Source organism: Musca domestica, unplaced genomic scaffold (assembly GCF_030504385.1).
Source record: "Musca domestica strain aabys unplaced genomic scaffold, Musca_domestica.polishedcontigs.V.1.1 141, whole genome shotgun sequence".
Classification (NCBI taxonomy): Eukaryota; Metazoa; Arthropoda; class Insecta; order Diptera; family Muscidae; genus Musca; species Musca domestica.
In genome coordinates, this window is record NW_026712194.1 from 947,106 (window position 1) to 960,459 (window position 13,354).

Below are 13,354 nucleotides of genomic sequence, written 5' to 3' on the forward strand. Positions count from 1 at the left end.
AACCCCACTAACTCGTTTTGGTCCAAGCGTTGCCAATTTCAATTTGTTGCAATGAAAACGGAGGTAAAATGTTGTCGTCCCCAATTGGGAACGCGAGACATATTTGGGCGAGGAATTTATGTTTTGATTGAAAGAAATGCATGTCGATACAAAAGTTTTCCACACGATTTGCTTGTTTTTGGTTAAATCGACAAATTTCTGATTTTTTTTCCTTTATAAAAGATTTCATTCCACTGTTCCCTAGTGCTAGAATTGAGCCTCTGGTTTGATCCTCGCAGCGACATATCTTCGCTACAGGGCCTTGTAAAATATTATCAATGCTACTTAAAATCCCATCCTGTACCTTTGGCGCGAAAGTTCAGTGGTGGAGGGTCATCTTAGGTAATGTCGAGAAAAAAGTAGATCCTTGAAACGACTTTGTGTCTGACTTACGGACTGGTAAAGAGATTTCAGATAGTTTTCGGCAGACGATAAGTATTAAGGTGGGAAGAAGTCAGCCGATGACTTAAGCCAGTCGTATAAGCGCTTTATGTATTCCCACCTTTAAAACTTGAAAGCGTCATAAGCCTGCGTGAAATGACATAAACTCTAAAACTATTTTTAGAACATAGTTTGGAATGTTTAAAGGACGATGTTTAAACATTTTTCCCAAATCAACTGCAAAAGATCTAATGGATCTCCGTCTCAGCGACTCCGCTTGAGTTGAATATTTTTCATTTCTGCTCTTTTTGAATCTCTACAACTGATGATTTTAAGTACATCCTATACAAATCCTCCCACACCTCGCATCTTTGATTATATTAATCTAAAATAAAAAAAAGTTTTCCAATTTATGATCAAAATCCGAATATTTTTATTGTTTCAAATGATTGCAATAACAAAGCGAACCACTTAAGCCTTCCAGTTGGCCCAGGTTCTGATTTCATTCCACAAGTTGGTGCCGGGACATTCGGTGGATCCGACTTGACGATGGCCGTACAAAATGTAGCCGGATTTGATTTGACCGCGAGAGACAGCAGTGGCCAAAAGACTCTTGGCAGCAGCGATTTGGGCAGCAGTGGGTTTGCTGTTGTTGTAGTTACCCAAGAAGGAGATGCCAATGGCCTTGGAGTTCCAGTTAGTAGCATGAGCACCCAAAACATTCCAGCCGCGACCCTCATAGACATTGCCATCACCGCCGATCAAGAAGTTGTAGCCAATATCAGCCCATCCCAAAGTCTTCTGGTGGTAGCTCTGAATGTTCCTCAACTCTTGGCTGCAAGCGGCCTTGGTACTGCAATAGTTGCCAGCAGTGTGATGGATGACCACATATGACAAGCCATTGGCCAAGGACGTTTTACTAGTGGCAGCAGCACCACCCCATTCGGATTTCGAGATGATGGTGAGACCCAATGCGGCTTGGGCACAGAAGAGGACGGCCAAGAGACCAAACAAAGTTTTCGAAACCATTGCTATGCTTGTCGATTAACACAACTGATGATGGTTCGCCGTTCCACGGCATTTATATACGAAACTCTGACATGGCTACTGAAGTTGTTAGCCCAATAAGAATGTGGTGATACCGCACACTATCAGATTTTTATCTCCGCCCGCTGTTAATAAATAATATTAGTTAATACATATATCTCTTAATTAAAAGATTGCACCCGAAACCATTTAATTTAATGTTTCAACCTGCCGAACGACAAATTTATTACTATCCCTCCTTGAACGAGTAACAAGGGGACAGGATGACATGAATCCCAGAAAAAAAAATTGTGTCTGACGACATCAGTTCCGAAGGGACTTTAATTGACGTAGGATTAAAAGTTCTAAGATCCTATCGAAGCAAATTGACACTAAAGACAGTAAGAATGCGTAAAGGAGGTAGTTCGTCGGCGGAAAAGTCTGAAATCCGTATTAACACAGAATTGTGTACAATAAAATACGGGCGATGTCTCCTCTATCTGTCCGCCAAAACTAAAATCTTCATGTCCATAGAAATTGTGGACGTTTAGCTCTCACTTTGGACTCCATGACCGTTTAGCTTTTTGAATGGTCGCTATAGAACTTGACAAATACCCCCGTCATGTGTTTTCATTTTTTTTTACCCCCCACCTTGAAAAGGAAGGTATATAACGGTACGTTGTCATTCCGTTTGTAGCATCCTTAAATATCTAAATCAATTTAACGATGTCTGGCTGTCTGTCCCTCTGTCTGTTGAAATCACGATACAGCCCGCATTATTTGACGTAGAGCTTCAAAATTTGGCACAACAATTTGTATTGTGTCTAGAACAGTTGGAATTGAAAATGAGATATATCGGTCCAGGTTTTTGTTATAAAGGTACTTCCCGATGTTCGGTATTTTGATTATGTTTGCCACATTTTTCCACGGATTTGTCTAAAAATATGTATTTGTGGTTTGTAATGGGTTCTAACTCCGGTGGCGGAACAATGTATGTGTAGGTCAACATTTTCGTATAGCCCCCTCATAATGGTACCTCCAGACAATCAGTATTTTGATGATTTTTGCCACATTTTCCCACGGGTTTGTCTTAAAATTGGTATTTGCAGTTCATAATGGGATGTAGCTCCGGTGACAGGACATTGAATATTTTGGTCCACGTTTTCCTATAGGGCACATATAACGATACCCACCGATATTCGCTTTTTTGATAATCCTAGTCACATTTACTCACGAAATTGTTACAAATTTGGTATTTAATAAGATTTGGTAGATCACATGGTTTTAAGTATAAATTTGTCGATAGAGTTTCCCGTTTTGGTATGGCCCCCATACAACGGCCTCACCCACTTTATGGTTTTTTGAAAAGTTTAACAGCATTATCCAAACGGTCTTTCTGGTATTTGTAGTTTTTTACCCAATGGTGGGGATTTTAAAAATATTATTTTTTTTACTTCTTGTGATAGCCATTTAATTGACGTTTAAATTCAAGCCTGTAACAAACATCTACTCCTTCTACCTCTGCAGCATGGAAGATTTTGAACCAATACCACAACGAATATTTAATTGAATCTTGAGTATCTCTGTCTAATTATCCCGCTTGTGGGAAGTCGTTTGGGGCATGACTGCCAAGTGTTCTATGTGTATTGAATATGTATACGATATTTGATATTTAAATGTCTCGCAACCAATACCCATTATTTCAATATTACTGGTTGTGAAAATTCAAGCAATCAACCCACTCACACGAACTAGTCGTCTTTTTTAGGAATAATAACAAAATAATTTTGAGAAGCTCGTTACTAGTTTTGTATCCAGATTCGAATTTGTGGACAGACAAGAAGCGATGCTTGGATCACAGAGCAAACAAAATTATACTATTCATTCAGGATCGCATTTGCTCCGAGAAATTACAGAATTTTATTACATATTTATGCTTTGAATCATTTTAAATGCCATCACTTGCTCGGAATGGTAGCTAGCAATTCCATCGTTGTTCTGAGAAGGAATCGAATGAAGAAAATTTTGTGTGTGAATATGAGTAATTATTTCGTAATTAAATGGAGAGCAAACCAAGCTCCGAGGAAGCGGCTCATTTAAAGTTTAACTTTTAAAATATTGTGGGCCCCAACCAGATGGCCGCAGATGAAGATGTCTATATCGCCGCACTGATTTTCGTAGTTAATGCCATGTCATCACAGTGTTATAAAGGAGGCTGCAAAGCCTCCTCTGAAAGTTATAAAAACTATCACAGACACAAAAAGTCAAACTTCACTACGCTTGAAAGAACATGTTTATTTTTGATAAGTTTACAATTATTAAACAACTACTTAAGCCTTCCAGTTGGCCCAGGTTCTGATTTCATTCCACAAGTTGGTGCCGGGACATTCGGTGGATCCGACTTGACGATGGCCGTACAAAATGTAGCCGGATTTGATTTGACCGCGAGAGACAGCAGTGGCCAAAAGACTCTTGGCAGCAGCGATTTGGGCAGCAGTGGGTTTGCTGTTGTTGTAGTTACCCAAGAAGGAGATGCCAATGGCCTTGGAGTTCCAGTTAGTAGCATGAGCACCCAAAACATTCCAGCCGCGACCCTCATAGACATTGCCATCACCGCCGATCAAGAAGTTGTAGCCAATATCAGCCCATCCCAAAGTCTTCTGGTGGTAGCTCTGAATGTTCCTCAATTCTTGGCTGCAAGCGGCCTTGGTACTGCAATAGTTGCCAGCAGTATGATGGATGACCACATATGACAAGCCATTGGCCAGGGACGTTTTACTAGTGGCAGCAGCACCACCCCATTCGGATTTCGAGATGATGGTGAGACCCAATGCGGCTTGGGCACAGAAGAGGACGGCCAAGAGACCAAATAAAGTTTTCGAAACCATTGCTATGCTTGTCGATCAACACAACTAATAATGGTTCGCCATTCAGCTGCTCTTATATACGAACCTCTAAAGAGCCATGGCGCTCGCTGCGCACTTCATATCAGATCTTTATCTCCGCTTCCTGTCAATAAAAATCAACCAGTGAATATATCTTCCAAACAGTATTTGCACCCGAATATATTTTTTAAATCACACACACCTCCCTCTCTGACAAATCATCCAAATTGTCTCATAACTCATTTTGGAGCCGTGCGTATACCTGTTAGTGTCGTACGTACACCCATTTTTTCCGGTACGTTCATTTTGGAAAAGCACATTCAAAGGCTGAACGGAGATCACTTCATTTTAACGGTTGAGTTCTGAGCTCGATGTTGACTGCTTCGTCTATGCACTTGACTCGATCTGATAATAATTTCAGGAAGTTAATGGCCCATGTTGTCACCAGTCCATGAGTGTTTATATCTGTAGAGAGTAGGTCGTTCGACTAGTGGATGCGTTAGAGCCTCTTGTTGACTAAAATACCATTATATTCCAATTTAGTATACTGAATTGGAGTTTATAGTTGGGAAATGTGAGGGTTAAGAATATTCTTCTCTGTGTAGGATTTTTTCTAAAATATTGTCTGGACATTTGTAGGATGGGGGATTAGCTAAGGGCTATGTGCATTGTCTTGCTAAGTCTGCTGTGCTTTTGTATTCTCGAATGATCCATTGAACACAACCACAGACTGCATCATTGATGTGGCAACGCTCTTTTCTTCTCTATAAGAATATTCTTGTGCGAATACCAGGTTTGGTTTGTAGTACTTTTTATGTAACTGTTTTCGATAACCCGAAAGTCCAGTAAAAGAGTGCAACTGGAAAGAGCGCTTTTGACAGCCAAGTTACTGAGAGTATGCCAACACCTATTGGGAGAAATTTCTCACAAAGTATAGACCAATATAGAAACAGGGTTGGGCATATTGCACTAAATTTTTAGTGCACTTTAAATACCACTAAATTTAGTGGTAGTGCTACTGAAATTTCACTACCACTAAAATTTAGTGGTAGTGCGATTTTTTTTTAAATATCACTAAAGGGTTAGTGGTAGTGCAATTCATTTTTCACTACCACTAACCCCTTAGGGGTAGTGGAATTAAAAACTGCACTACCACTAAATGAACAGTGATAGTGAAATTATTAGTGCACTAAAAATGCAGTGCATTATGCCCATCTCTGTATAGAAAAGACATTTGCAGTTTTTTTTCTTTTGATATGCCATAAAGCATTGCCCCTTAAATATCTCGTGGATATTTCAGTGTACGTCCCTGGTCATGAAAGTTAGCTAAAGGGTTTTCGGTGAGAGTGCACTGGGGAAGGTCATAAAAAACACTTATGTTCTCTTCATTTAAGAATTGTTTGTATTCTTTTCGCACTGCAAAATGGGAATATTTTATTAACAAAACTAAGTAGGTAGATAACTACTTGGAGTTATAAATATTTTAAGAATTAAGCCATTTTGAATCATAACAAACAACCAGACCAACGAAAAAGATCATGAGAGCCTCCAAAATTGTGTGGGTCATAAAGCTGGTTGTAGGTTCAACCGCCCGGCCTTTATCAATAAAAGTGATGAGTGACCTCATAAATCATGATAAGGTTCCTCTGTTTTGTTTTCGATTCGTTTTGTACTTTTGTTTCTAGTTTTTGCAGCTGTTTCTGTCATTCCATGGAGCGAAACAAATCAAACTCAAGTATCAGAAACAAATAAATAAATAAACAAATAAATAAAGAGTTATTTTAGGATTTAGCTCTTCAAAAATTATAATTGTAGATGGCGCGTGACAGTTTGTGCGTCATTGAATGATAAGGACAACAGACTTGGTGTTGCCGAAAAATGGGAGAATGTACGATACTACGATATATACATATATATCGATCTCCTTATAATGGGATATCAACGGGTCACACACACAACGGGTATCTTGTCACGCTGTGTTCTGAGTATTTCTTCAAGCGTCGTCATTGATTATGTTTTGCCTCAGCTTCCTTTTCGGTACTCCATCATTCGAATGTAAATCACACCAGCACACAGATTCAAGGAAGACATTAGTCCTGTCCAACTCGTCATGGAAATACGTTCTTTTTTTACTTTAGAATTCATGAAAGGAAAATAATCGCGTTGAAGCTGTGCAGGAGAAAAACTCAATTTATCTGCATTTAAAAGTTCACTTATGTCGGAAATCACAGCCACCGCTGTTGTTTGCAACAACGACATCAGCGTTGGCACCGGAGCAGACCCAGATGAGCTCATTAAACTGACAACATCATTAACATTTATAACGTTTAGAGCTGAGAACAGCAAGAAACTCAACAACCACTACCAGCAGTGCATCTACTGGAGGCATCGGCATGCTTTGCCACGAGGAAGAGGAGCTGAGGATTTCCCCATTACGACGGGCATTAAACATCATTGCATGTTTTGGCAGCACCAAAAAACGAAACGAACCCACCCAAAGTGGGGTGAAAAAAAATCAGATTTGGAAACATTACTCTTCTTAAGGTTCCACATTTGGGGGTGGGTGCTTGCTGACTGGCTGGCTGGTTCGCATGCAACAAGACCCGCAATCAAACCCACTATATGCTGGCGCAAATGATTGCTAAATATCTAAGAGTTGCTTTTTAAGTGCTGTGCCTCTATCCCAGCTCTTGCACCAAGACTCGCTTTCGCCTGCAAGCCACTGAAATTACATACACAGATATTTTGAACAGAAGGAAATGGTGACGATGTCTACTGGCGCAGGGGCGGAGGGACGTACAGTTGTCTAGGAAATGGCAATGGCAACGGCAACGATTGTAGTTTGGATTGTACTACGATGGCGCTATCAACGCTTTTACTATTCGTTGTTAAATGAGCTGAAAATTTATTCAAATGTCAAATATAAAATCGGAGAGAAAATACTTAAGAGAAAACTGCACAAAAACACATACCTACATACATACGGGAAAATATAATTTTGAATTCTTTGCCATCGTTAGCATTTCGGGGCGACATGTATCCGTTTGGCGTTCCAAGAGATGTAATGCATTTTTCTAAAAAAAAAATACAACCATTTAAAAGATGTTCTAAAACGAAGACATGATTCCTTACTTGAGTTCTGGACTATTTGTAGGTACATTTCCGGATGACTACTGATTCAAAATTTATCTTTGGTTTTCTAATAACCGTTGGATTGATGTTGGCGACCACTGATGGAAAAGCGAGAAAAAGAGGTACATGGGTTTTACTTTCTATGCATTCCATCCCCTCATCTTGCTTCATTCTCCCCGCACTTCATTCGATTTAATTGTTGCCGTTGCCGGAGTGTTTCTTTTATTTGGCGTCAAAAAAGACCGTGGCGCCAATGCAGCTTTTTAAACCCGACAAACAACACACTGTAGCTTATTATTGTTATCAACGATTCAGTTTAGGTTATAGCTTTCGACGATTCCACACAACTGAATTAAGAGTAAGAGTCTGTCAAAATCGGTTCAGATTAAAATAAAGCTCCAATACATATGTACCATCCGATTGCAGATCAGTTGATATCAGTTTAAATTTAAATTCGATTGTCATATTTATGATGGGTACGAACGTTTCAACGCTCCACATTTACTTCAGAATGAAGGGTTTTATTTCTTTTCTAAGGTTCTTGTCGATGTCGTTGCTGTAATTAACCAATTAAGTGGCTGAGTAAATACTCGGACTTAAAAAGTGGGACAGTGGCAATAGGATTACCAACTTGTTCCACTTTTATGTTTCCTATTTCCTATTTTTTTTCTTTGTTGTTGTGGCGAAGTCTGTGTCTTTTCATTTATATCGTTCTCTGCATTTCGTGACGTTGCAAGCAGATGTGAGTGTAAATGTGTGCAACTATTTTAACGTTTATCACTGTATTTTATGTCCCGCTAACAAAACGGCCAACCAGTGAAATTACAAAGAAACTGTGTCGTAATTATCCTTTGTTTTCTCCTTTTTTCAGAGATTCACATTTGGTAGGGTTGGCTATTCAGAGTGTTGAGGGCATGGTACACTTATTTAATGCGCCCTAATTTCGAATAAGATTGTGTAGTTTTTTTTTTGTAAATAGCCTTATACACAGAAAACTTGCTCCAATATTTTCAAATTTAAACGAAGTGATTTCGAAAAGATTTGAACAATTAACTGTGCGAGGTTACCTTTATTACAGTTTCGTTGTTGGGAGGGGGCCAATGGATTTGATGCTTCATCAGTGCATTTTTTGCTAACTTTTCTTTTATTAACTAGACACATGTTTCCTAGACCTTACAGGCGAGTTAACAAAGCGTTATGCGAAGTGCAGATTAGGTAATTTAAGTTCAATTTTAAGGTCATATTTTCTTACTTTAGATTCTTTCAATGAAATATTTCGTTTCCATAGTTCAGTCGGTCTGTCGGTCTGTCAGTCTCTCTTTTACTTGCTCTTTATTTGGTTTATAGTTCTAGCTTAGCCGCTCATTTCAGTCCTTATATGGTATGTTCTGTTAATCGCTGTCCGTTCTTGTTTATCGATATACATATTATTTAGGAATGTGACCAGCCCTTGCTGTCAATAAAGTCCAACCATTTGTTTTTGTCTGTCCCATGATTTTTCAGCGCGCTCTCCCTCTTTCTCTCTTCCTTTCGTTATCCGATTCTAACACAAATACCTACCTAGTAAATAGTTATTTTTAGCTTTATCTTTGCTAATTACATCTCAACTTTTTGTAAAGCACTCTCCACTGTGAGAAACAACGGGAAATCAGCAGCGATAAGCATCCTTGCGGTTATTCGCAAGTCAGGCCAAACAAAAATGGCAAGTAACTGACATGGGCTAAGTATAGGGTTATGAAATTGGCACCCTGCTCGCTTGAGAGGCATGTAGCTTGTATCGAATCTGAACCGACCGACGTGTGGCGGTATTTTGGGACATTTTTTGCCGTCGCCATTAAAATTACTAATGTTTTGAACTGTTTTTTTTTTTTTTTGTAATTCGACGTTTGAGATTCGAATGTAAAATCAATGTCGGACGAGATCGTCTTTAAGGATACCCTATGCCTCTCAGCATGTTTATGAGCAAATGAACGCATATAAATCGAAACCAAGATGAAAAGAAACTGTCGGAAACTGACATTGACATTAAAAAGCGCTATGCCAGCCCAAATAGGATATCGAAATGAATATAATAGAATTTTCAATACGAATCCTACAAATTGCATATGAAATGGTGTAGTGTGTGTGTCTGTGTGTTGTCTTCACATCCGGTCTATTGCAACATGACGTTGCAAGTGGCATATGTTCGTCTGCAGTTCGCCATTGTGCGTTTCCAATTGTGTATGACAACACAACTCAATTGAATGCTGTCGCTAATATTGTTATGCCAACAGAAAGAGACACGAATTTTCTATTCAACCTTTTCGTTTCGTTTGGTTTCGCTTGGCGTGGCTTTGCTTTCATTTTTTGTTTGAAGAATGCTGGCAATTCCGCCCTCACCTGGAGATGGGTGCATGAGTGTTTCACGCCACACACACTCACACATTCGAGCGGCCGCCCTCTGTCTGTGTCTTAGGTGGCAAACCAGAACAAGTCACGGCAAATCGAAGTTAACCTGGCGTGAATTTGAAATAGTTTGTCAATACGTTTAACTAAATTGGATGGGCGACATTGAATGTATCACGATGAGAGCTTTAAAATTTTAAATCGTTTCATTCGCGGGAAAACAGCAGATGTAGCGAGAAAGAGGGAGAGTCGGAATCGTGCTATAAACTCAAACATCCCGTTAAAAGTGGAAAAAAATCTAAGATAACCCACCAAATTTTACTAGAAACAATTAGGTGAGTGAAAAGCTATACCACGATTTCTGCAAATCACACGCTGCCCGAATGTTGCTCTGCGGTATTTTGGCCCATTCCCGGCGAAGCGCTTGTTCGAGGTGATCGACACTTTGGTATTTTTTGCTTTCCAAAATGCTCCAGCCACAATAGTCCAACGGATTGTTATCCGGAGGTTTTGGTGGCCATTGTGAGCTGGAAATGAAGCGAGGAACCTCATTTTGTAACCATTCTAGGGAAGTGCGTGCTGAGTCCCGTTGGAATGTCCAAGATTTGCGGCCAATATCTTTGCGTGCCCAAGGTTTTAATACATCCTCCAGAATATTTTGGCAATAATATTCGGCAGTTATTCTGATGCCACGGTCGATAAATACGAGCGGAGAGCGACCATCGGCTGTTATGGCGGCTCCCACCATCACCATGGCCGGCGCTTGACTTCTAGTGGCCAACCGAAGGTGCACATTTGCAGCTGACCTCTTTGGCAAGTAAACGCGAGCGGATGATTTTGTTTGTTTACAAACTGCTGGACAACGAATGTTTTCTCATCGGAGAAAACCAAATTCGGCAGTTCAACACTTTCGGCCAAGCGAAGCAACTCTTTAGCTCTTTTGAGTCTATTTTCTTTCTGTAGCGTTGTAAGTTCTTGCACTTTTTGGAATTTCAATGGCTCTTTTGCAATATTTGCCGGATGGAATATTGCGATATGTTCAGCTCACGACCCATTATTCGGCCACTGCGACGCGAGTTTCGATCAAGTCGCTTCTTTACTTTTCGAACCATTTCTTCCGTCCATTTCTTTGACGCCGGGCTACGCTATCGGTACCACGGTAAGGAGCGATGGTACGAGACAGAAAAGATTTATTCACATTTAAATGCTGGAGTGCTCTAACGATAGCCAGTTGTGGTTTTCCTGCCAAATATAAAGAAATCACACTGTCACGCTTGAATTCCATCACGAATAACTTTTTTTCTGGAAAATTCTCACCAAAATGATTCTGTACGCTTGTAAACAACATAATAAGCTGTCACTGGAATAATTTTAACAGCTATCGGACGAGTGGCTTATTAATGACAGCAGTCTGAAGTTGGTTGTAGTTTTTCCATCTCACCCTGTATCTATCTCACCCATATCCTTACATAGATATGTATATACATACATTGCTTTCAATTTAGTTTGAAATTTTCTATTGTTTTTGTTTTTTTTTTCTTCTGACGAGTAAAAAGGGTTTTCGTGTATTTCCTTTGATGATATTCTGTATTCACTTGAACCTAGATGGCGGCAGTCGCATCGACTACTTTCCGATGCTTGCAGACATCCACACGTCTATCCATGGTAATTCATATCTATCGTTTTCTGACACGCTGGTGGTACCACCATTGAAACCTGTAACCACTTGGAAGCGAAGTGGTGAGTGGTACCATCTGTGAACGTCCTTCAAAGTGGGGTTACAAATGGCTTTGTTTGTAATGTTCAATGACACCGAGCCAATATATACAAACGTATCGATCTATGTGTTCTCACATTCACTCACATGTTGTATGATTCGACCGAATGAACGAACTTGGAAAGGTGATTAATTGACTTAAGGACACAATCACAATTATGTGGTTGTTCCACAAAATAGCAAAAATGGGATGTGGTTTCAATAGTAAATACTTGATCTACCTAAAGTGCTGAGCGTATGGCATGGCAGTGGATAAAAGCCACATCTATCTGTATTAAAAATACGATTTGTACCGCCACAGATTTTTATTCGCATAGGCTCTCAACCGCTATCTTGCAAAACAAACAGCTAGATCCGACAATTGAAGATAATTTTTATCAGTGACTAGACAAAATCGACACTCAAAGGGGAGCCTCGACAATACTCTCTCTCTTCCCTTAGAGCCTTATGATTCTCTATGACATCATCCCGTCTTTCGTCATTGTTTTCCTCCATTAAAGTGTTAGTTTTTGTTGTAATAATCATTTCGAAGTGCTAAGTAAATTTTACTATTATTTTTTTGTTTTTCTTTGTCGTTGGTCCTTTTTCTGTTACTCCTGAAGATGCCATTCCCTCGCAAGCGAGTGAGTGAGTGTTCATTTTCGTAGGTTTACAAGCTGTAATGAGCTAAGAACAAAAGAGACAACATTACATTGACACCAGTCGTATGAACAACAAACGCGCCACAGCTACGTATGTAACTATGAGGATCAGCCACTCTGTCCCAGTTGCAATGAAACAAACAAGTATCCAATGCGCACACACACACACAGCAATACACCCTCCCTTCCGCATCACTACATTTAATTTTTTCTTCTAAAAGCGAAAGTACCAGTTGAGTACTGAAATAGTTTTACTTTAGTTTTCTGTTTCCCTTTTCTTGTATTTTGTTTTCGCACAACTGTTTAGCTAAAATGTCAACTAAAACAACTCATTTTGTGGTGAACTCCAAGTCATACAGTGGATTGGGATTAAATTAATCCCAGCTGGATTCGACATTTAAAAAGCCTGATGTGAAAGTCAGGATTTATTATTTCTAAAGGCTTATGTTTGTGGCTGATTTTGCCATGATGTTGAGGGGTGGGGTTACCCACAAACTCCCCTTAACAAGCCAAGTGTTGACGTTGTCGGCTCAAATACCCCGCCTGGAGATCTGGTACTTTGTAATTTCATCATTCGCACTGGAGAAGCAAACGTTAGAATTGAATGAAGTATTTTTTTTTATCAATTTGAATAGTTTGATTTCCAGTTAGGGTTGCTTCTGTTGCACTGTACTTGAAAGCTGCTTGCCTATTAAATAGACACAAGTTATTTCAGCAGCGTTTGGTCCTCGTTCGCGTACGTTATCTTTTAATATAAAGTTGTGGCCTTCATAATTCCACATTCATCCTTTTGCTTTGCGTAATAGTTGTTGTGAAGAGTTCCTGCACAATGGAGGGGACTTTTTTCAGGAGCTTCCTTTAGGATTTCCGCTTTGTTATTTAATGAGATAAAGGTCTTAGTGGTGGTATTTTCAGTTGCTCATTCATAGTTTGCTTTTTTTCTTGTATTCTTTTGTCTTATCTTGCATTTTGTTGTAGTGGAGCGTTCGTTGGACGTTAAGGATGTTCAAATACTTAAAAAGGAAAGAAAACACACACAAATTTAAAAGCAAAATTAAAATGTAACAAAAAATTCCGGCTTGACTTGG

The 13,354-nt window shown here is 39.5% G+C and overlaps 2 protein-coding genes across 2 annotated transcripts; both read right to left on the reverse strand.

Moving 5' to 3' along the window:
• Nucleotides 1–889: 889 nt before the first annotated feature.
• Nucleotides 890–1,451, reverse strand: LOC101892676 (peptidoglycan-recognition protein SC2-like; the record flags this gene model as incomplete). Its single annotated transcript, NM_001309007.1, is given in 1 exon segment — nucleotides 890–1,451. A coding segment is annotated over 1 exon segment (558 nt).
• Nucleotides 1,452–3,721: 2,270 nt separating this feature from the next.
• LOC131801141 (peptidoglycan-recognition protein SC2-like) lies at nucleotides 3,722–4,367 on the reverse strand. Its single transcript, XM_059119248.1, has one exon. The coding sequence runs from the start codon at nucleotides 4,332–4,334 to the stop codon at nucleotides 3,777–3,779; it is 558 nt and encodes a 185-aa protein (XP_058975231.1). The 5' UTR covers nucleotides 4,335–4,367; the 3' UTR covers nucleotides 3,722–3,776.
• Between the last annotated feature and the right edge of the window lie 8,987 nt (nucleotides 4,368–13,354).